The sequence below is a fragment of the Aplidium turbinatum genome, chromosome 1, assembly GCF_918807975.1.
Source record: "Aplidium turbinatum chromosome 1, kaAplTurb1.1, whole genome shotgun sequence".
NCBI lineage: Eukaryota > Metazoa > Chordata > Ascidiacea > Aplousobranchia > Polyclinidae > Aplidium > Aplidium turbinatum.
Genome location: NC_137472.1, coordinates 58609881 through 58633671, shown reverse-complemented (window position 1 = coordinate 58633671; position 23791 = coordinate 58609881). Strand labels below are relative to the sequence as shown.

General features: G+C 36.9%; 1 protein-coding gene and 1 pseudogene across 2 annotated transcripts; both read right to left on the bottom strand.

The window, feature by feature from the left end:
• Positions 1-715: 715 nt before the first annotated feature.
• Positions 716-9277, bottom strand: LOC145773361 (protein unc-93 homolog A-like; annotated as a pseudogene). Its single transcript, XR_014289757.1, has 10 exons — positions 9126-9277; positions 7717-7904; positions 6807-6987; positions 5602-5745; positions 4396-4630; positions 3678-3816; positions 2336-2509; positions 1894-1980; positions 1489-1683; positions 716-844 (listed from the first exon to the last, which is right to left on the bottom strand). The product of XR_014289757.1 is annotated as a protein unc-93 homolog A-like (transcript).
• A 5156-nt stretch (positions 9278-14433) lies between these two features.
• On the bottom strand, positions 14434-23208 carry LOC145779588 (cysteine proteinase 1-like). The gene is made up of 9 exons (XM_082591217.1): positions 23115-23208; positions 22440-22499; positions 21843-22047; positions 20152-20260; positions 19478-19610; positions 18710-18828; positions 17578-17732; positions 16794-16926; positions 14434-15250 (listed from the first exon to the last, which is right to left on the bottom strand). The coding sequence occupies exons 1-9, from the start codon at positions 23159-23161 to the stop codon at positions 15078-15080; spliced, it is 1134 nt and encodes a 377-aa protein (XP_082447343.1). The 5' UTR covers positions 23162-23208; the 3' UTR covers positions 14434-15077.
• Positions 23209-23791: the final 583 nt, after the last annotated feature.

Sequence of the window (23791 nt, the reverse complement as noted above, 5' to 3'; positions counted from 1 at the left end):
TAAAAAACAAGTAAAAAAAAATGCAATAATATTTTGTAAAACATACAAAAGCAACTATAGCACAAGACAACTTGGTACATAGTCTGCACAGTGACGGATCCAGGGAAAGGGCGATTGAGGCATTTCTCTTCCTGAAACAATTAAAAGTGACTTGCAAGGTCGGACCTACACATCATTGTGTTTAGTTGGAATTCCCCCCTCCTCTCTAAAGACTACTCACTGGATCCGCACTGAGTCTGCATGGGGAAAAGTTGTTTGAATGGCTAAGATTGTGAAATAATCACAGCAAGCGGGCGCTTTCGAAAGATCAACAATATTCTTTTATCTGAAGGCGAACACATTTGTACATCTTACTAACAGTTCATTTCGCAAGTCAATACAAACGATGTTCAGCAAATGTATATTTGTGTTTTTTTCCCTTTCATCGTATAAAATCAATTTGTAGATCATATTCACAGACATGGAGATTTGGAAAAATTAGGACTATTTTGGGCATGATAAAAAGAAAAAGAAGCAGAGGTCGACAAAGATTAACATATTTAAACAGCTTGAATCAATGGGCCACAAATACAACAGTCAAAACTAACGATTTTATACCAATGGCAAATGACAGAGAAGTTTGGAAGACCATGATTGCCAACGTCTGTATCAAATCAGGCACATAATCATCATCATTATATGATATGAACAAGAGTATAGGCCGAATGTTGATCCTTTACAACTTAGTAACCAGCACATCGCAGCTAATGATATCTTCTGCAGTACTGTAAAGAGAATTACTGTGACCAAATGTTGATGTAGGTATTTCTGATTGTCTTTTCGTTTTCTTTTTCCTCTCTAAAATCTGCAAATCCACAAACACTGATCATTTAGCTTTTGTAGTATTAAATTTTGAAATAAAATATAATAATGCAGTTTGCCTTATATGTAGCCGAGTTAATCAAGTGACTCAAACAAGTTTTTAAAAGATATAATATAAAAATTTTGAGATTTCTATTAAACAACTAATTATATGACAAGAGCCCATTTCTTTCCTGAAAACAAAGTTACATCTTGAATGCAAAAATATAACATTGAATAATTAAAGAAGTTGTTCCAACTTTGCTTGAAAAGAGTATGTGCTCTTTTGTCATGTTTTTATTATTTCAACCGCTTTTTTTTAAATGATGTAAATGGACGTTATTTGGTATATTAGAATAATAGGTGGTCACAAATTATTTATTGTCGCTCCATAACAAACTAAGGTCTTTTACCCACAGTACGCATTTTCCCATTTTCTATCACATGTAGCCATGTCGCCACGTAACCAGACTTATGCTCACTGCGATGTGCAGAAATAGCATAATTGGTGCCGTTTTTAGTCTTTTGTATAACTCGACCTGGAATCGAGGCCAGACACACCAGCACAGAAGTCGAAGTTGATAACCACTGGTAGTATGAGCTGGTGCTGTGTGGAAGAAGTATGAAGTTACTTGTATTCTTTCTTACCTCTATGACCAAATAAAGCGCCATGTCGGCCAATAGTACTCCCAACAGAGTCCAAATTTTTGTGCTGACACATAAGAAGCTCTGATAAGTGAACGCGATTAAAAATCCAACGGACTCCCACAATCTGTAGTTAGCAAAGGCAGCTTCCTGATTGCTTGCAAAAAGCACGCCATATAACGCTGAAACAAATAATTACTTGATTTGGCCAGCACTATGATCAGTAAGGTTGACAGGGGGGGTTCAAAGAATAAACCCGGGTCCGGTATGGTTTAAGGGGCGCGAAATGACAACGATCATGGCTTTGTGATAAAGAATATATCTATTATTGACCTAGATAGAAAACATTGATTTTAACATAATATGTCGGCTCATGTATTTAAGACTTTTATTTTTATTATCGTTCACTTGGGTTTGCCACACTGCTTCAGCCACTCCCCAAAACGCTGGTAGCACAAAAAATAAAGATACATTGGTTGGGTATGGAACTCAAACCTAAATAAAGAATTAAATTACTTTAATTCTGCTTTTTGTATTAACTTTTATGCCAAAACAATCAAGCGATAAAAATACATCATTGAAAAACAGAGTTGCTTAAAAATAAAGCAACAACATTCACATTCACAACAACATTAAAACAAGTTTTAATTTTAGGTTTTACATGTATTATGTTTCTACCTTTTAAATGGTGGCAGTAAGTGACAAGTTTTTTAAAGATGAATCCAAGGATTTTAGCAATGATGACATCCAAAGCTATGCTCCGTTTTTGCACTTTTTATTGTCATTTCATTGAAGTTGATATAGATGGCTATCTATTGTCAACGTTCTTAAATCGTAATAGCCTACTCACCAAGAGAACAATGAACAGTGCCAGAAATATCACGAATCCTACTGAAAACAAAGGAATCCTCCCAACATACTTCTTTATCCTCCTGAAGAGGAAAGAGAAGAAAGAATCACATGCCCCATAACAGATTAGAATGAATCCAACCCAATTTACCGCCAGTAGACACGAGATAAACGACTGCAAAATAGAAAATATGTTAACAGGTCGTTTACACAAGTTAGTATCCCCGACAGCAAATCAGTCGTTTTTTACATTGATTCAACGTCTGCAAACATAGCCTACCCATGCTACATTCTCATTCAATCATACTACTGTAAACGTTGGCTGTCTGGGTCACCGTAACTTTAAAGTTTAACTGGTGTGATTATAAGAGCTACACAAAAACGCCATCCTATAGCCAAGTGAAACAAGTGCAAGGATGAGATGGCGCAGTGGATAAGGCGCTTGCTCTCTAATCATGTGATCTTGGTTCGACTCCCAGCTTAACCCTATCTTAGTACGAGCTGTTTTCGTACGCGGAAAGTACGTCATGGGCTACCTTAGCCCATGCTAATTAATCCCTAATAACGGGAGCTATGAAAATCACAGAGCCAAAATATTTCACAAGATAATAGCCATGTGTATTGTGCGTATAAAAATTAAATTTTTACCCAACAAGTTTATTGAAATAAACTGTTTGAGATGAAAAAATGTCAGAAAGTCGGTTTTTATTCTCATTTCCAGAAAATAGCTTCAAATTTGAAATTTTTGAATTATAACATAGACTAGAGCTAAACTAAACAAAAAATTACTTTTGTTCATAAATATAAGGCATTTTTGGGCGTTTTTACATTTCAAAGTAATTGCACTAACACAAACAGATACAGTATATAACTAGCATTGCACGAAAATGTCTAGCCACTTCAGACGAAATGCTTATTGTGAAGGGCAGGAAAGTAGAAAAATGACTAGTGTAGGTTTAGAACATTTGCACAAAAATAAAAACTAGAAGTCAAGAAATTTCACATTTTTAGCAGATTTCCTTTGTGAAATATTTCACTACAAGAGTGGAGCGTTCTCATAAAACCCTGTGTCGCTACAGATAAGGTTAAACTGGTTGTTGAAACACGCCACTCACCTCAGTGTGTAATACTTGAGTGGGCGTAATTGCTGAACAAAGCTGCCGAGAGAAAAGAGCTGTCAGCCCTACTCTCGTTACTGCCGAAGGGTTAGTATTATGAAAACCTTATTGTCTTAAATTATCTAAAGCTTGGTATCAAGTCTGGGATCACCTTTAACTTGGAGATAGAACGTAATAACAAGCTATATATTAAATATAAAATCTTGCAACACCAAAGTCACTTACTCTGGTGAAATCCCCAGTAAACAACGCTTGTTCAAAAGCACTAAATACAGTTATGCATATAAGAAGAACTTGTCTGTGATCTTTCAGGTGTTGAAAGGTCGCAACAAATAACCCAAGTGGACCTCTCGTTTCTTTAGATCTGCAAGTAATAAAATTAAAACGACTATTTAGATATAATGCATTTTAAAATTATTAATGACAACCGTTAAACCACTGAAACAGGGTATTGCGTTTAATAGAATACATATTCTTCTTCTTGTTGATGTGCAGTTGCAAAATATTCCATTCACTTGACTAGATGTTGCTGAATAGAGAGGAATCCTTAAATTCTCATTCAACAAACTGAAAGTTAAACTATCCTTGCTAGATTTGAAAGGTCTCTGCTTCCAGAGCCGATTGCTTATCTACCTGAGCTAAAGGCTGACCACCTTAGCTAAAGTGCCCAGGGAAGTCTAAGCTTAACAGTTTACATGACATGTGCCCAATTCCCCAGTAGTGGTTTGTATCAGACAAAGGGGTTCCGTCTATTCCTGTACAATTTCTTTGCCAAGAACACTTTTTTATTCACAGTATTTGTGCTGTATTATCATTTGCTTCCAGTGTAGTCCGCCAACATCGCGAATTTAGGATAGTAAAAGGATAAACCCTCGGCCCCAGAAGCTTATACGACGATGACTAGCTTTGTTATTACGATTACTGTGTGCACCCCAACACATACCTTATAACAATGGGGTCAACAAAGACCCCTATTACTGCGGCTCCCAGTAATCCAACTCCTGCATAGATTCCCATCAACGTGTAGAGTAAACCTGTTTGCACACCTTCGCTTTGTAATTGCGTCACTGGACATTCTGTTGTGTTGTATCCGATTCTAGCTGCATTGAAATCCTCCTGACAATCACGTGACCCACAATATGTTTCGATGTAGGAAGAATTGTAGCAATCTGGAAGAACTGTTGAAACAGGAATATCACAAATTAGAAGTTACAAGATTCACATTGATTTGTTAAGGATTGTGACAAAAACTTAATTTTACGTCTGTTCAAAGCTGCCACGATTATTTAAATGTGTTACGGACTGTATCGTTTGATTTCATTCGCATAAATTGATGGTGGGAATCTATATTATCGGACCGAGAAGGTTGTGTTGAGCAAAGAAATTTTGTTTGGTTAACAAAGTATGCCTTCTTCTTCTTCTTCTTCGTCGTATGAGCGTCTTCTTCCTCATTGAAGGCAAAGTAGAGATATTGTATTTTTTCACTTCAAAGTACTGCATTTGAAACACTAAAAAAACTGCAAAATTAAACAGCACTGATTCGATTCCAGAGTGCACTCTTAGGCAACACTTTTCGAAAACAAATCTGCGTTCAATGACACCAACTTAATGGAATAAGTAAGGAACATCGCTTCAACAAGCGAAAGCTTTATTTAAGAAATCTCGGTGACGGAGCCTGCTTCAACGGTTCAAAGCTACTGCATGTTTTTAAACTTCCAAGATTTAACTTCATAAGAAGGTTTCTCACTCTGTGGATTAATATTCCTATATTTCACTAGTCCGCCCCGTTATCTCAGTGGTTACGCGAGCGATTCAAGATCAAATGGCGTTGGTTCGGCTCTCAGGGTATGCGCTTGAGCAACGCATTTTCAAGGACTGCTCTTCATTCAGCGGCACTTGATGGATGGAATAATTCTCCGGTAACAAGACTTCAATACTCGAAAACTTCACTCTGTCAATCTCGATGACCGACCCTGCGTCTAAAGCCTCTACAAGTATGCGAAACTACCAGGAATAACTCATCAAAGACTTTGTCCGTCCGAGGATAAAGATTCAAAAACCAAACCATCACTTGGAAAAAAGCAGTTTTAGATTGTTGCAAATAAAAACAGCCAACAACAAAAATAATCCAACCATGAGTTGTACAAACCCAAATTGCCCACGTCACCGCTGGAAAGGACAAAGGATGAAATGAGTTGACCAACGATGTTGTTAAACTGGAAGAACAGAAAGAAAATCCCAAAGAAACGGTTCACGACGTTTTTCAGCTGTTTCATTGGTTAACTTCGCATATCTATGTGGTAAAATCTGTTTTATTTTCAATAAGTTTAGTTCAGTTTGTTTTTATTTCTGATCATCACAACAAAAACAATATACGTCAAATATAGCAACATTTGGCAATTTACATATCTACAGGAAAATCTATTTTAAAAAACAACGTTGCTTCTTTTAATTAAAGTTAATGTTACAAATGATTAATATTCACGCATTGGTTATACAACATAGTTTTATCTTGGCTCTAACTTGTTTTGTATTAATCAAAATTATTTTATTGGTTCTGTAACAGCTTTCATAAGTTTTCAGCACTTGTTGCTAAGTAGCCTATGGTAATGGACGTTTGGCCATCAACGTTAAATAGATCTGGTAAAGTTTATCATATGAAACATTCAAGATCGCCCTCCGTTAGAGCAGTGCTCTTTAACTGTCGTTTGTTTCATGAGCTTTTTAGACCTAATCTTACTATTCCAGGAAGCCTAAAAAGTGTGATATAATTATTAACGGAATTTTTCAGAATTTTGGCCTGGTAATCAAATTAAATATACTGTAAGATTCAATTCATGAACCTAACTACAGACGTGATGCAACGGTGCATGCTTGCAAGCTTTGTCATTTAATTAATTAACCCTAATTACGTGGGACGATTATTATATATGGTAATGCCCGGAGTACTACGACAGTTTATTGACCGACGGTTAATCGAAACGACTGTTTATCGAAACGACTGTTCATGGAAGGAAAATTAATCGAACGACTAACCCTAACCCTAGATAAAATTTGTTTCGGGAGATTCGTCGTCCGATAAACTGTCGTTTCGATAAACAGTCGGTCGATGAACTGAAGTTTCGATAAACAGTCGGTTCGATTAATTGTCGTTTCGATGAATTGTCGTTAGATAAACTGTCTTTCTATAAACTGTCGTTCGATTAACTGTCGTTCGACAAATTGTCGTTCGATAAATTGTCGCCCGGACCGTTTCACGTTTCATCTCAAATTAAATGTAATCTTCTGCCATCTACCGAAAACAAAACACCCTTGTCCTTCACATTGTAAAAGATCAACAAACTTACTATTTACCTATGAGCAGCAGTTGTTAGATAAGTTGATTTAGCTGCCCACAGTGGTGCGGCGCATAGTCCCACAATAACCGAACTGGGTACCAAAGTCCCCCATGTGGGATAAAAGTTGGCAAGTAGGTATGTGACGTAACCAATGATAGAGACACAGATAGTCCATTTGCATCCGAGCCATTTAATAACTGTAACAGTTGAAGTATGTCAACAATTATTGTCAAGTGTTGAAGAAATTTGGTATTTAATGGCTAATAATGTTTGTTTTGTTTTATTGTATTTATCCTGCATTGCGGACTTGAGCGCTATGCATCGGTGTACGCCTTCCGACGTACACCTGACCTACGTTGCAGCCGACTGCAATGTCTGTTTCCGGTTGTCTACTCTACTTATGACTTAAATTTGGTACTACCCATTACTCGAAATCGATCACTGGGTAGAGACAATTATCGTAAAGTTTCTTGCCCAGAGAAACAACAGCAAGTGCGAGTGGCTGGAGTCGAACATGCAGGCTCTCGACTGCGAGCCCAACGCGCTAACCACTCGGCTACTGCTGCCGACTTATATTTAGTTAGTTGTTGAAAACACTCCTCACTTCTACCTAGGGTGTAATAAATTGGGTGGGCATAATTGCTGCAGGAAAGGCGGCCGAGAGAAAGGAACTGGCCACTCTACTCTCGTTAGTGACGAAAGCTTAGTGTAATGAAAACCTTATCTTCTCATACCCGACACTTGAATCAAATATGGGACCACCTTTACCTTGTTTTTAATATTTAGTGCTCTAAACACAAACAATTAACTCTGGCCCAAAATTGAACTGTAAAACGAATGAACTCATTTTCATAAAGAGCTACTCCACAAGCCCTTGTGTAAAAACACAAAAGGTAAGTAAATACTTTCATATGATAACACTCTACCTATTGTAGGAGCAAACATTGCTGACAATATCAAAGCTGCGTAAATAATCGCCAGTGAACCGGTACCGAGCCCCTCTTCATAGTTGAGACTTGACTGAAGACTGGCTGTTGAGTTGAAGGCAATAAAGTTGAGCACGAATGCAGTGCAGATCAAGAACAAATTCTTATTGATTCTTCTCTTTTCTCGTCTGTAAAGTCACAAATGGAGACATATGAATGGACGACAACGAAATGTTCATAGTGATAATGCAGTTTACTAACCCAAAGCATTCTAATGTATTAACACTGTAGAGATAATAAAGATAACAATAATAAAAACAAACAATAATGATGATGACATTTACAATAATAATAAATAAATTTTGTGTTTGTTATGACAACATAATGTAAAATGCCGTAATACTGAATAAAATATAAAGTCATTATCTCACCATCATCACTTTTATTATTACTATTTGTTGTTATTTATATTATTGTGACAATATAATAATAATAAAAAGTAACAATAATGACAGTAATAGTAATAATAACATTGATAATGACTTTATTTTTTAATTATTCTGACAACGTAATCATACAATACCAAGCAAATTACAGGTACAACACATCTATGAAAGCAGGTAAAATTATACAGCAGACGAGTCAACTGCTCTCAGTTTTTGGCATAACATTAAATATCTTGTCAAAACACTGTGTGCTGTCAGCGGTGTAGAGCCAACAACGCGGTGTTTATGCAACAAAAACGAGAATGCAATACGTCGGTCATTACCGCTACAACTTGTCGTTACCAGTTTTAACTGAAGAAAGCAGAGTATTGCTTCGGTGTTACTGAAAAACAATACAGACAGGAATTTAGTTTTTGACTCTGATTTATCAATTAGGCTACAATACAGAGATAATAAAAGAAAGTGAATATGTGGTTGTTTTATTCTATGGTAAACTCGCATTTCATTAGAAGTTCAAAATCAAACTGTTTATCATCATATGAAACAACAACAATTTACCTTCTCATTCTACCTCGATATTCTGATTGTTAAGCATCCGACCACAGGTAAACGGGAAAAATCTAAAATCAATTACATCACGATGGTTAAAAATTTCGTGCAATAGAGCAGCAAGCTTCAAGGACAGCTTTTCATTCTACGGAACCTAGTAGAATAGTAGATGGTAAAGTTCTAAAGCAAGGACACTCAAAAAGTATTGGAAGCGTAAAATTTTTGTCTCGGTTAAGGTGCTTTTGCTTTAGTGATGTAAATTCTCTACAAGTATTGCTTGCTTGGACGACGAAAATGACATTTGGTAGTTTCAAAGAAGAGTTTTCACTGACAATAGAATAATGTAAATCGGAGTTAACAATAACCTACTGCTACCTGCTAAAAATAAGAAAAAAATGATTTTATTTCACCAACTTAATAGCTTCAGGATCATTCAAAATATCTTCTGCATTACCATCAAGCCCATTCATCAAATCCGATGGAAGTTGGTCGTTCCCTTTAGATAATTCCACACTTTGTGCTTTTGTCATTATTTTACACTTGGTTTTTGGTTGGTTGGTTTTGAATCTTTATCCTCGGACTGACAAAGCCTTGATAGGTTATTCCTGGTAGTTTCGCATACTTGTAGAGGCTCTTGACGCAGGGCCGGTTACCGAGATTGGCAGAGTGGAGTTTTCCGATTGTTGAAGTGTTGTTGCCGAGAAATTATTCCATTCACTAGGTGCCACTGAATGGAGAGCAGTCCTGAAATGCGTTGCTCAAGCGCACACCCGGAGAATCGAACCAGCGCCGAGTGATCTTGAGCCGGGCGCGTAACCACTGAGCTATCGGGGCGGACCTGAGCTATCGGACCTGAGCTATCGGGACTGATGTTTAAAGCCACGTACTCAGTATAATGTGAACAATGCAAATCAACCAAGCTGCAAGTACAGTGCTTTTACCTGTAAGTAGAATTTTTAGCTATTTTTAGCATAAGAAAGTAGAATTTAAAACTATGCCTGATCTTTGCACTTCCTAAGAATGCCAAAATCGAAATTACCCTTTCAAACGTGTAGTCTTAGACATAGCCTACTTTCAACTAAAAGATGATATTACTACAGTTCGAATCATTTAAAATTAACCATTCTTCCATTTTGATAGTACCGTATCCCATAACTTCAAGGCTGTAGTAGAGTTCAGGGCCATTGAAGGAACCATTTAGGCCCGGTACTGATGAGAAAAACATAAAATCTCTAAAGAAAACAATACAACTTCAAAGGTTACGAGATATTTCTTTGTCCGTAGGAATTTTTAAAAACTCCGGACCCTGATAATCGTCCTGGACCCGGGTCTAAAAATACCTCCTGGACGTCTTTTCCAACGCTACTGGTATAGTACCAATCGTCAAGAAAGAACTTATCCAATACTGAATTACTGGCACGGTTAGACCATTAACAACATATTTATTTAGGATAATATTGATTGAGGGAATCTTTATCTTCGGACTGAGAAAGCTTCTTTGAGAGCTTCATCCTGACAGTTTCGCATACTTGTAGAGGCTTTGAACTAATGATAAAGTAGGTTCGGTCACCGAGATTGACAGAGTGAAGTTTCCGTTTGTTGGTGTTGTTGCCTGTGAATTGTTCCATCCATTAGGTACCGCTGAACGGTGAGCTGTTCTTGAAGTGCCATACTCAAGCGTACACCTCGAGAGTCAAACCAGCCCCGCTTGATCTTGCAGCTTGTTCGTTCGCAAAGTCAGACGCTTATCTAACTAAGCTACCAAACTAAAATACAATAGTTCCTGTTATAAATTTCAAACTTTCTGAAAATTTTCTTCTACGAACCTCGAAAAGTTAACCTAATCACCAATGGCGTAGGGTGGCCATCTTTTTGAGTGTTCACACTTTTTTAAAAAGTTTCAAACACATGCTTAATTTGCACAGTGATTCTTTATATCACATCATATCAGTTTATTTTGATATGATCTGAACAGCTATTGCGCAAGCTGCAAACCTAGTATGCGTTTAAAGCTGACAATAGGGATACACCCAAAAAAATGGCCACCGTACGTCACTGCTTTTTAACAAATTAATAAAAACTTACAACATCTCTTCCATGTCGTCCTTCATCCCTTGCATATCATTTAAAAAAACAAATCCTAACCTGTCAAGGTGGGATATTCAAGCAAACGTTTATCGGCCGAGATAGACTATATACCAGCTGATATAGCCGACGATTGCAATTGAATTGCAATCGGCTTCTTCAGAAATCAAGACCATGAAAAAAAAATTCCACAAAAATGCAAAACTTTTTTCTTAGCTTTTTTGAAGTTAACTGATCGATTTTGATTGAAAGTAGCCATTTTTTTGTTTTATCACATAAGGTTGTTTATTTAAAACGGTACAGTGTTCGTGTAAGCGGTATTTTTGTAACGTCTGGGTGAGAGTAGCCTACCTGTAACGGTGTGTAACCGTAATCCCGCATGTTCCTAAGAAAATAAAATTCAATCTGCTCTACAATTGTCTGTGACTATCTGCTGCAAAGTATCAGAAGAAAAGCGATTGAAACTGCCTTCACAAACCTGTTCTTTGATAAACTTTTAATAACGATGTGAAGTGCTGCAGTCTCAAGAATATGGATCAAGAATCATCGTAATGCTGTAAATTAAATGCCTGGTTAAAAGTCTGATTCTGTATTTTCAAAAATTTGTTAGCTCAATCGGAGCCGAGATGTGTCGACTAAACTTTTAATGAAGTGTTGAAAGTGGACACGAAGATAGTTCTACAATATAATCTGCACTTCGCATAATCTGAAACTTTTACCACAAAACGTAAATTTTAACATAAGAGCTTACAGTAAAAGAAACAAGCTTGATGCGATGCTTGAACACTATTTGACTGGTCAAAGAGCACGTTTTTCATTGTATAGGCTACTGCAGCAACTGATCATCTTTAAGCAACTTGAAAACTTTTGTTCGACAAAATTCGTTGGCGTTACACTTCTGCGTAAATGTTTGTAAAGCTTAGACCTTCTTTTTACAAAGACATGGACCTTATGAAGACTATCAGCATACACCGTCGCCACAAAGTTTATTCTGCATTCAAGTGGTTTTCTCATAGATTATATTGCTGAACGACCATTGATCGTTTGTGCATAGAATTAACATTGCCTCGCATTGTACCAAAGTATAAAACATCTTGCTCAGGGGTCAATTGGAAACGTTTTTGTGTAGCCCATTTCTCACTTTCAGCACGACATCAGTTGCATGTATTTCTCGGCAGTCGAGTGTAGCAAGAACTCAGCGATAGACACGTGTTTCGCCCATGAGGCTGGGCTGATCAGTACCGCACCACTAGTTCTTGCCACATAGTTCTCAACCGCTGCTTTTGCCAGTCAATTGAATTCAGTCAATTAAATTGCATGTTGGCCAATGAAACAAAGCAGATGCTGGCTACATTATTTTATTTTTGCCAACCTACACGGTATATTTGAAGCCTAAAATCATGCACTTGAAAACTAATCAATCAACTTCTGTAGGCTACTGAGTGAAGGAAACGGTTAGTGATCTGTTTAATGAAAAGTTTGGGTGTTAATCATAATAATTATCGTTTCTAACGCAAGTTGCAACGTTTATCTGATAAAAGTGAAAGTAAAAGCAACGACAAATAGGTTGATTTATTACTTAACTGACGTTTCGCGCACCATGATAATGCGCATCCTCGAAGCAAATCACACAGAAAATAAAATTTATGAAATTCTGTTTGAAAAGGCTTATATCATTGTAACTTTTGCATATGGGTTTTGGCACTGCAAATTTGTTTTGGCATTTGTTTCAAATATGGTATAATTTATGCCGTTATAATTATCAAACGTATCAACCTGCTCTTATATCCACCAAGTCATGTGTAGACAGATTAATAAGTGCCTTTGGTTCTGACATTTAAGTTCGATTTCGGTATGGGTCATACCAAAATAGTTTAAAATATCTGGGAGAAGTTGACTGGATGACCAATTGGTCTTCGCTGCTCTTGGTTAATGCGGTTAAATTGTTCAACATTGAGCCTGTTTAAGCATTTCTCTATATTTGTGAATTCTATGTTATTGTAATGTGAGCTTATTTTCTACTTATTACAGAATATGATTTAAAAATAATGTTATTTCTCTCTCTCTGTAGTTACCTTGCGTCGTAAATATGATAGCCTACTAAACTGAAAGCATAACCTTTCAGCCAAGTCTTTAACAGTTGCAGAGAGACTAAAATAAACCACGTTCTTCCACTTCCGTAGGTCTACCACTCATAAAATCATGATTTCATTAATGGTTAGTCCATTGAAATGATGTACTTATGAAAATTGGAATGCTTTGAAATTACTATCGAAGATCAAAAACCGTTTAAAGACCATAACATTATAATTCAGATAATATGAAACCAAGGAACTTTCTGAAATAATTAATTAAACTACCATTCAACGTTTTATAGGCAGTCTATTAATTTAATACCGTCTATTAATACCGTCTATTAATTTTCAGTGCTTATCTAAGTACTGTAAATTAGTATACTTCGGTAGATGTTCATTGTGATGGCTTTTTTGCTTTGAACATTAAGTTTGTTTTAACAAAAAAAACCTTAAGCGAGTAATGTCGGTCTGGAATTGCATGCGGGAAGTGATTTTCTGATGTCTCTGGATTTATTAATATTCAATTGAACACTGAGAATATGTCCTTATAATATTTGTAATGTATTGTATTGAGTTTAAATTTAATCGTTGTTATTGCGTTCATAAACGTAGTTGCACTGATGAGAATTTAATATTCGAAAACGCGTTCTGCAACACTGTTTTTTGCACTCTGCAATGCCTGATGCAGATTTATCTGTAGATTTCCATCACGCACTGAAGCGGTGATCTGATAATGAAATTTTCTACGGTTCGAGAAAAAGTTTTCTCTGCCTATAAAACGTTGAATGGTAGTTTAATTAATTATGACATTATAACTTGTTGGTACAAGAAATGCAAAACAGGTTTATGTAAATTTCCTGACAATACAAAAACTGCTTTACAAAAATTGGAAAGGTTAAGAAACGTTGCTTCTACAATACGGTACTCTCAGAGTGTGCGCTTGAACAAACTCTCCATTTAATAGCACTGAGTGCATGAAATAATTTGGGGCAACAACAAGAGAAACTTCCTTCTGCGTCAATCTCATTGACAGGGCTTGCTTCAGTGGTTCTAAACTCATACAAGCATGGCCTGTATCCAAGGGGGGTGAGGGGGGTGATCACCTCCCCCCTTTATTGGAGTGGTTTGGAATAACTAAGATGGTTTTAGCCCACTGTCTAAAATTATCCCCCCCCCCAAATTCTGAAAGTTGATAGAGTCCCTGCATACAAGCATGCGAAACTGTCCGAATTAATCCGTGGCCGAGTGGTTAGCGCGCGTTGGGCTCGCAGTCGAGAGCCTGCATGTTCGACTCCAGCCACCCGCACTTGCTGTTGTTTCTCTGGGCAAGAAACTTAACGATAATTGCCTCTACCTAGTGATCGATTTCGAGTAATGGGTAGTACCAAATTTAAGTCATAAGTAAAGTAGACAACCGGAAAACAGACATTGCAGTCGGCTGCAGCGTGGGTCAGGTGTATGTCGGAAGGCGTACACCGATGCATAGCGCTCAAGTCCGCTTTCCCGCAATGCAGGATAAAGATAAACAAACAAACAAACAAACAAGGTTTCAAGGAGGTTTTTGCAGTCCGAGAATAAAGATTCCTATAACAGGAGCAACAATCCTTACATTTGATCCTTACAAAGCTCTTACATTGAGTTGAATTGAATTAAGAAATAATGGTAGGCCTGATCTGAGATATCTAGAACTTGTCGAATCCGGATCTCAAGAAACAAAGACCGGATTGGTTCAGGATCTTAAAAAAAACAGGAATCGTACACCTCTTCCGCCCAGCTGGCTCAACGCCTGACTTCACAAACGAAAAAGCTTCAAAGATCAAATGGCTGTAGTTCAACTCTCGGTGTGTGCGCTTAAGCAACGCATATCAAGGGCAGCGGCACATTGTGGGTGGAATAATTTACAGACACAGGCACTTCAACAATAGGAAACTTCACTCTGTCAAACCCGGTAACCGGGCATGTTTCACTGCTTCAAAGCCTCTACAAGTACGCGATACTTCCAGGATTAAGCTCTCACAAAAAACTTTCTCAGTCCGAGGATAAAATTCCCTCTATCAATCAAAATAGTGTGCTTAGCAGGGAGAGCTTCAGAATATCAAAAAAATAAAATCAATTATTTTTGAATACTTTTGTTTCAAATTACTGCACTATAAAACCTTTCATGGCACAAACAATTAAAACAAAAAAGAGTACAGAAAGAGCATGTTCATTTAAGGTGCACAATAGTGACTTGGGTGTTGATTCCACATTTTCCTTTGTTTCTGGCTATTCGAAAGTATCCGTTTTCACCCCATTTCTTTCCCCAAGAGTTTTTCACTTTCCAGTATTCTTTTTTCCCAAAAACACCATCAGCAGTTCCGTACCCGGTAAGAAGCACAGCTGAATAATGCAAGTTAATTACGTTAATGTTTTCTAGTCTTTCTCACCGTTTTATTTAACTTCTTTTTTCTTTGGTGGCATGATGCTTCTTGGCATTAGCTGATCAAGCATGGTTAATCAGTTGAAAAAGAAGAAGAAGAAGAAGAAGAAGAAGAAGAAGAAGAAGAAGAAGAAGAAGAAGAAGAAGAAGGCTTACGCTCGATGGATGATGATTTGTACAACTCGACGGAAAGCCAATAAAGCAAACCTTCGTGTCCTACTTCAAGCATCTCGTTAACCCTTTAGTGCTTGTGGTACTTTCCTGGCATTTTAGGTTCACTTAAACATTCCTGATCAAGTGCAACACCACCAGCAGTGGCGGCTCGTCCATAGAAACTGCAAAACTGCAGCACCCCCTGCACATTTCAGTATTTTATTTTTTTTATTAATTTCACGTTTTTTCTCGTGTTCTCTATAGATCCTACCGACTAGAAGTTTCATAATTTCTGGGTTTTAAAAAATATGATGATTTTTTAAGTTTTGTATTTGGCAGCTCTGAACTGCAAGCCCTGCAGTTGCAATCTTATAAAAGAAGAACAAAGAGAAATTGTGACGTCATATTTTGGCTCAGGTTGCTTCAAATCCCACAATTTCGAACTGCAAATTTTGCAGTTGCTGGTCACGTGGTCAGGCTAGCTACTGTTACTGTTGTTTTCAAACACGATATTAGGTGGCTGCGACTGATGCTGTTACATGGTTAGACTAATGTGCTTTGCTTTCTTCACAAAAAGATAAAGCTCAGACTAGGTTTTCATTAGTGTTGTTAAATTAAATTTAAGAAAAGCTCTACCAATAAATTTTTGTGGTTACCAAACCTGGTTGATTTTTTATAAATTAAATGTAACCTAGGTTCATTGTTAACTTACGATAATAAGTTAAGGCCAAAGGTCACATGCTAAAACAGCCTATTTAAACTTGATGAACATCAGGAAATTAATTGCTCAAATAGCCTCAGAATTCATGAAATACCACTAAAATAAGGTAAAATTTATGGAGGTCATGTCCCTAGACCCCTTGGCATCGCGCCTTTGGCGCTCGCTCTTTCACGTATAGGCTACCTCCGGTTGCAGCACCCCCTGCTATAAATACCACGAGCCGCCACTGACCACCAGTGATAAGTTTTTGACTTTTACAATGACAAAATTTAATTGAAATAAAAAAGTTAGAGATTGTAAAAGGTTAAAAAAAAGTGAAGATAGTTTGATTTGAAACGTGTCCACTTATGAGGACACTAACCACTGAAGGAAGAAAATGTCGAAGAAAATGTCTCATGCTTTTGAGCGGTGTTAAACCTGTGCCTTTTTTAGAGTCACATAAGGTTTATCACCACTAGACTACCAAGTCGACGTGCCCGTGAAAACAACCACTGTTTGCATTTTTGGTGATAGCGTTTGAAGACCAAATAGTTCAATTTACTTCGTTGCGATATTTGTTAATTTAGGCCCACATGAATGACGCTATGCTCTGTAGTGTTATTAAACTCCAATATTAGCAGAAACCTTACCGTGATCAAGTGAAGAAGGGTCACACAAAAGGGGGTCCCATACTCCACTTTTATAAAACTGAAGACTTCCCGCGTTAATAAGAACAGACAATGGACCTTCTGTGACTAATGATGCCGCAATTTTAGTTTCGTTCTGTAATTTAAAAATGATATTTTAATAGCTTAAATTTGAGTCTATTAACAAGTGTTGTGGCAAGAACTAGTGGTGCGGTACTGATGAGCCCAGATTCATGGGCGAAACACGTGTCTATCGCTGAGTTCTTGCTACACTCGAATGCCGAGAAACAACAAGTGTTGTAACCGCGTGGACTGCAAGTCTTGTCAATCTGCTAAAATAACATAGAAACGTTTCCCAAACAGGATCAACAGGCAGACTTCCCACACGTTTATGATTGCAAACATGAGTTAGAAACCTCGCCTGGTCTTAAAAAAATTTTATCGAAAATCTTCTTCCGTTTGGTTCTGCTTTGTACTAATATTGCAAAAATGGGTTTCGATTTACCATAGACTCTGTTGCACCTCCATGCGGCTGCTTTAAAACAGTTTGTATTATAAAAGAATGGCAGCAACATGTGTAGTGGATGCAACGTCGTGCGACAACACACATCAGCATTTTGCCAGAGCAGTGCGTTTGAATATGCTTGACTTTCGTCTCTGATATACGAGCTAAAAATGGTCAGAAAGTAATACCATTTAAAATTTTTACAATCTTATTAAACGTTTTTCTCAAACGGTTTTAATCTCTCCATGAGGTATCTCAAATAAAAACAAATACTAAACGCACCTTCCCAATAGAAGACCATCCCTTTACACGAAGGTTTGGAACAAACTTTTCAGGATTTAATTTGGCAACACAGCTGTCGTTCCGTTTGCAGAACTCCGCTGGAGGTCCACATAATGTCTTGTTGTAGCCTCCAGCTGGACAAACGTAGCAAGTACCTGCACCGGATAGAAAATAAATCAATAGTTAAGTCATTTGGTTCATCTTAGAAGGCTGGAAATATAGGACACATTTTATAAGCAAAAATCTAGCGTCATTGTTTGTTTGTCTCATCCAGGCTTTCACCCGGTGGTTGAAGATTTAGATTTAGGACGGACAGGCAAGGAAGCCAATCTTCGTGTCCACCTTTAAGCATGCCTTTAGATGTCTTGCCAAAAGCGTAACCGCATGCTCTTCAGCAGTATCGACCCCACGCTTTTTTGAAAGTTGCTCTAGAGGTCTCACCATTCAACTATGCAACTGACCTCTTTTTTATTTAGTGCAGCTTTATCGTTTTCTTTTTATTGTTTTTTTTTTTACAAGGCCTGGCACTCTAAACTCTTCATCCAGTCTTGACGTGCAAAGAGAGTTAACAACGCGACCTGCGGAGACCTTAAACGCAAAAAGCCGTAGGCCGTGGACGTCGTCACAATAGCATCTGGACTGGAAGCCAAACGATAGGCCTCATCTTGCACGGCAAACAGGATTGCCATATTGGCGATAATAACGTTAAATTTTAAAAACTTCATTTTCAAACCAAATGTTTTGTAAATAGGTTACTGCACATTAGTAAAAAAGAGTTTTTTTAAATACTTACAATGCTGAAAAAAATTTAAAAAAAGTCCTAAAGTATATCAAAATACTAAATTAAAAATATCCTGCCAAACGCATTAAAAAACAATCAAATTTCTAAAATTTGGCGTTAAAACCGCCAATATGGCAATTCTGTTTGCCGTGCAAGATGAGGGCTATAGCGTTTGGCATCTAGTCCAAATACTATGATAGCGACGTCCATGTATAGGCCTACAAAGTAGCCTGTGGCGACTACGGAAAACAAATCAGCATTGGTCGGGGAACCAGTTTCGAACAAGGTATATCTTCCTCAAACTTTAGACTGATAGATAGCAATCACTTTTGCTTGAAAATTTCACCAAACCTTTATCTCCACCGAGCCCACAGCAGTAACTATAGTCTGCTTCTGTTTCAAGTCCCCCAGCTTTCTCCATGTATTGATATGCAAGGTAAGGCCATCCTCCAAATACTCCACAATCGGCACTAAGACAAAACAACACTGACACGTAAAAGAAACTACATTTTAGATATTTTATGTTTTCATTAGTTCATTTTCTTTAATTTTTGCAAACTGTTTTGGGTTTTATTTGAATAAGCTAAGGATGCTGTTATTATAGCAAAATCGATTTTTTTTATTTAGTTATGCCAGCATTAGATAAATGAAAGTTAGAAGGACTATTTCAAAATACAGTTATCGTTTTTTTAACTCTTACGTAAACGATTTATTTATATTATTATTATTTCGTTTAGAATTTTTGTTTTTTTAAAGCTCTGCTGATCACCCCATCATTTTTTTTTGTAGATCCGCTCCCGTTTCGAAGAAGTATTTACATGTTGCATTCAATACTGGTTTAGTTAAATTTAACTCTCTTAAGCACCTTTTTTTTTACTTTTAACCTAGCATCCTGGCATCAGTTTAAAGGGACAGCGCAAAGACAAGCATTCCAAGCGCCTATACTGATGCCGATAGAAGTCCAGTTTCTTTATTCGTCTGATCATAAAGAATCAAGCTAATTATTTGACCACTTAACCTAACATCTACAGTCCTATCAGCATCCGTATGCTTGAAATTCTTCTTTGTTTGCCGTCAATTTAAACTCCAACTAGGATAATGAGTTAATCCAAGTCTTACCGTTTATTGTCTTCAGTTCCATCACAATCGATGACTTGTTCAACAGACAATTCAGTCATCTGACCACTCTTCATGGCCCACTGACCCTCAACTGTTTCTACAGCGCTAAAGGCCCAACAAGTCCCAGCTGACCCTAAATGAAATAGATACAAACAGAATGTAAATTGAATTGAATTAAAGCAGAGAGTATAATCAAAAGGCCTAAACATCGTTAGTACTTTTTTATGCAGCTCCTGGCGATTGTATCACAGCAGCAGTAATGTGGATCTCATTAACCCTGATATGAAAACTTTGCTCTGGTTGCAACAATTGAGAGATGTTGCCTGAATTGTTGCCTCATAAGCAAGAAGAAGAAGCAGTAAAACATATTCTTAAAGACATACGCACAGTCTATTCTACAGATACATTATTGTCTGTGTGTTTATGATTTGATTTCAATACCTTTGACTTCCTAAATTGTACCAAAAAAAGTAAATAAACACTTTATGAAATTTTTCGTTTCGTATTTGTGATAAATATCAACATCTTTGTCATTCAAATCAAGTTGATAAAAAGCTGACTTCATAATTAAATAAAAAAAGAATATATATGTTTAACACACGAAAGCTTAATGCGCAGAATTGAGTATTTTATGTTTATTAGGGAAAACTCGTGCATATGAGCTGCTTCTTTACCTTGATCTCTAACTTCGCCAACTACTCCTTTTGGCGTCCAATCAAATTCATCAGGAATTGAATTAATTTTCGGGGTGCCCACAAGCTGTTTGGTGCGGGGAAAGATGACCTACAAATCATTATTAAAGTGCCCCTGACAGGTGGGATCCAAGTATAGTAACTTTTTAAAGCATTTCCTAGCGCAGAATTATACTTAGCGAACTTTTTAATCTTAACCTCGTAGCTCGACTGGTTAGGGCGTAATTTAATCAAACGACTGCTCCGCAGCGCCACCACAGGCGAAATTCCATATTTCACTGCTCTGGGACGACTTTGGTGGTATTACGTCATCCTAAGTGGACGTCGTTAGCAACAGATGAAACAAACGCTTCCTAGATGTAATTGGTGGATCACAGTTTGGTCGGAGTTGGTAGGCTACAAGCGGTTGCTTTTTTCGAAGATTTATTGTTTTTTGCAGTTTAATAAAACTGTACTGGATACGTTCCTACAAAACCTAAAATATACTTTAAGTGAAAAATGAAGAAATCGTAGGAATCATCATTCATATTTAATTCATCATCACTATTCAAAAATACATAAAAGTTCTCTCTCTCTCTCTCATAATGTGCCTTCAGTTGGCCAATGGCCATTGAAATCCTGTGTAACGGCCATCTGGATCTGGAAAATTGTTTCGGATTCGCCAAACAATGCATGACGGCATCACAATCCGATTGTTGCTTCCGAGAGCATCACCTTGTAGTATACACTCCAACACATGCCTGTAGGCATTTTTACTTTAGTGGTATTAACAAAATCATCTTCAGTGAAGTGAACATATACGACTAGTTTTGTACGGCCCATCCCACTTTCGAACACTTGAAGAAAACTTTGATCATTTTCTTCTCAGTAGCCTACCTTGTTTTGTGAGAAAGTAGGAAAAGAAAGCACACGGTCTTTGTCACTGACAATGTCACATAAACAGCAATTTGTAGGCATTGCCTCAACCATAAATCAAAGGTGCTGTTTGTGAAATACTGTTGTTACACTGCAAATGGCTATAGCCAGATTAGGACAAATAAAAAAGTATGAAAATTGTAGCCCTATGAAACTGCAATTTCAATTGAATTGAGATGCTGTTTGATAAAAGTAAACTCAACCTATTTGATCGAAACCTGATAGTAATAATAAGTTCACTTTTTCATTTCGGTAATTCTTAATTTGCGCATGCTTTAGATCAACAGAGCCCCACACATTCACGTTTTGCAGTAGCCGTACCATACTTTACCAAGTCATCACAGAGAAAAAATGTATCCTTCCCCCTTACTGTGACGTCACAGCGGTGTTGCCGTTTTTATTTTCGCAATTGAATGAGTGCCAGATTCGCCGATGTCAACGAAAGTTTGCAAGCGTGTAACTTAGTAGCCTGTTGATAATTTTTACGATTTTCTGGTCAGAAAAGTTTGTTAGTGTCATCTTTTTGGTATCTTAGGTAAATTTAGCGAATTTATTTTCCTGTCAGAGGCACTTTAAGTTCAGTCAAAAGGAATATTGGAGTAACTTTTACAATTTTACAGTACAATTTTCACAAGGTTCCTTAAACAGGGGTTGCACACAGCAGCAAGGGATGCGAAACCTGTTTCCAATGAGGTTAGTAACTGCTAAATAATTAATTAGTTAATTAATTGGTTAGGGTTATAAAATGAAGTTCTTACCGGTTTTCGTTGTCGCATCAGCACTTTATTTCTAAACTCTTCCTCCGTTAAATCAGCAAACTTGTTCAGCTCGAACTTGACATCCATTTCCTGATGCTTAAGATTTAGGACTTCGATTGCTTTGTAATTTTTCGTGAACACTTCCATCCGCTCGGAAGTCTCGGCTTCAGACTTGTAGTGTTTTTCATGCTCATCCATCCATAACCTAAATGTTCGTTTGGTAAAAGGTTTTTTATTCATATATTTGGTTGCTTAGCGCCGTAGAACAGAATCCAATAAATGTAATATTGTGCCGACAAAATTAATAAGATTGGGATAATTAGATCAATTATTTCGACAAACTTTCCGCTCGGTATCTGTAAATGACCAGTTTAATGCGCCTTGCATAAACTACTGTTTGCATCTACTGTATTCATATGTAGCAAGACATGAAGATTTGTCTCAAGTAAAACGCATCAACAAACCCGCTAAATAAAGTACAATAAAAAATTATTATCTTAAAGACTTATAACATGTAGAACATTTCAATCGTTTTGGTTAAAAATCCTTCAAAGCAATTACATTCTGATAACTTTATGTCATCAGAAACAGCTTTACCTGAATACACCTTCTTGATCTTCATCGGGCCAAAATTTAGATCCAAATACTTCACTGAAACTAAAATAACAAATTTCAAGTAAGCGTTTCAACTAAACTGATATACTATTCACTACCCTTTCGTAGTTAAAAATGCTCATTTTACAGCAAAGAAAAAGAAAACGGTTTGATACATAATCCGCTATAAAACCTTAGCGGCAAAACATTTGGCTAACTGATAGTGGAATATAGGAAGATCTGCCCCTTTTTATACAACCTTAATTCGACGTCTCGTTAACGTAACTGACGTTTTACGTCAGAATGCGGATGTTTTATCACTTATATTTAACGGAAGAGTTTATTCCAGCTAAGTGTTTGCCAGCTATAGATATAAAGTCTACAGCTACTACGCTATTACTACTTACACGGTGTGACCGCAGCTCAGTTGACGAATGGTTATCGCCTTCTGCTCTAGTCTTAGTAGGTCTAAAATCGATTCCAGGTCCGATCATACCAAAAACTTTAAAAACGGTACCGATTGTGTTCTTTCTTGCAAAAAGCAGTGACGATGTGACGATAAGACGGGTAATAATGTGATGACATTCTAAATCTGATTCAAAATTAGAAATGCGCTAAAAAAAATAAGCAATTGTACAGCGACAATAAATAAACCATAACACTATTTCTGTTACTTACCTAGTGAAACCACAAGACAGCATAAACAAAAACACGCAAACTTTCATTGTGGTAGCTATTACAAACCAAACTTTTAAGTAAAAGCCCCAACGCATGCAACGACTGCCAGTAAATTAAAATAAATCAAGTTCTCAAGTAAAGTTAGAGAAAAGTTGTTTAGAGAAAAGCAAATTACGCAACTGCTTGACAATTTGAAGCAACCCTCAATCAAAGCCAAATGTTTGACTGCGCTCAGTAAAATGTCATTGCTTATTCTTTGCATTATGCCACACCGCATGATTGTAGGTTTAGCTGTCAAGCAATTTCTGCTAAATATTTGTAAATCATTAACATCAATGAAATGCAATTCCAAAGTTTACCTTCAAGTGGTGCGATAAAAGTTGCATCAAGTGTGCATCAAGCTACTTTATAAAATGAATTCTATTTAGAATAAGGTGAATTCTATTTGAATATTCTATTTAAGCAAACTAATTCGTTTGAAAATTCCGGTAAAACGTGCAAGCATTTGCGTAAAGTCATCAGTTTCAGCTATTAAAATTAATTCGGCTAAGTTTAATTTATAATTAAATATTCTATATTTTAATTATTCTATAGGTAACTTGTGTTTAAAAACTGAAAAATTTAAGTAATTCTAATCTTGCCTAATATTAATAGCCTACTTCCTGCTACTGCCACAT

Bases quoted from the DNA above. Each gene is read 5' to 3' on its own strand.
- LOC145779588 (XM_082591217.1), bottom strand. From the start codon at position 23,161: ATGAAAGTTTGCGTGTTTTTGTTTATGCTGTCTTGTGGTTTCACTAG. The intron at 22,048-22,439 runs GTAAAGCTGTTT...ACGAACATTTAG, and splicing joins GATCAAGAAGGTGTATTCAG to GTTATGGATGGATGAGCATG. The intron at 20,261-21,842 runs GTAAGAACTTCA...AATGATTTGTAG, and splicing joins TGATGCGACAACGAAAACCG to GTCATCTTTCCCCGCACCAA.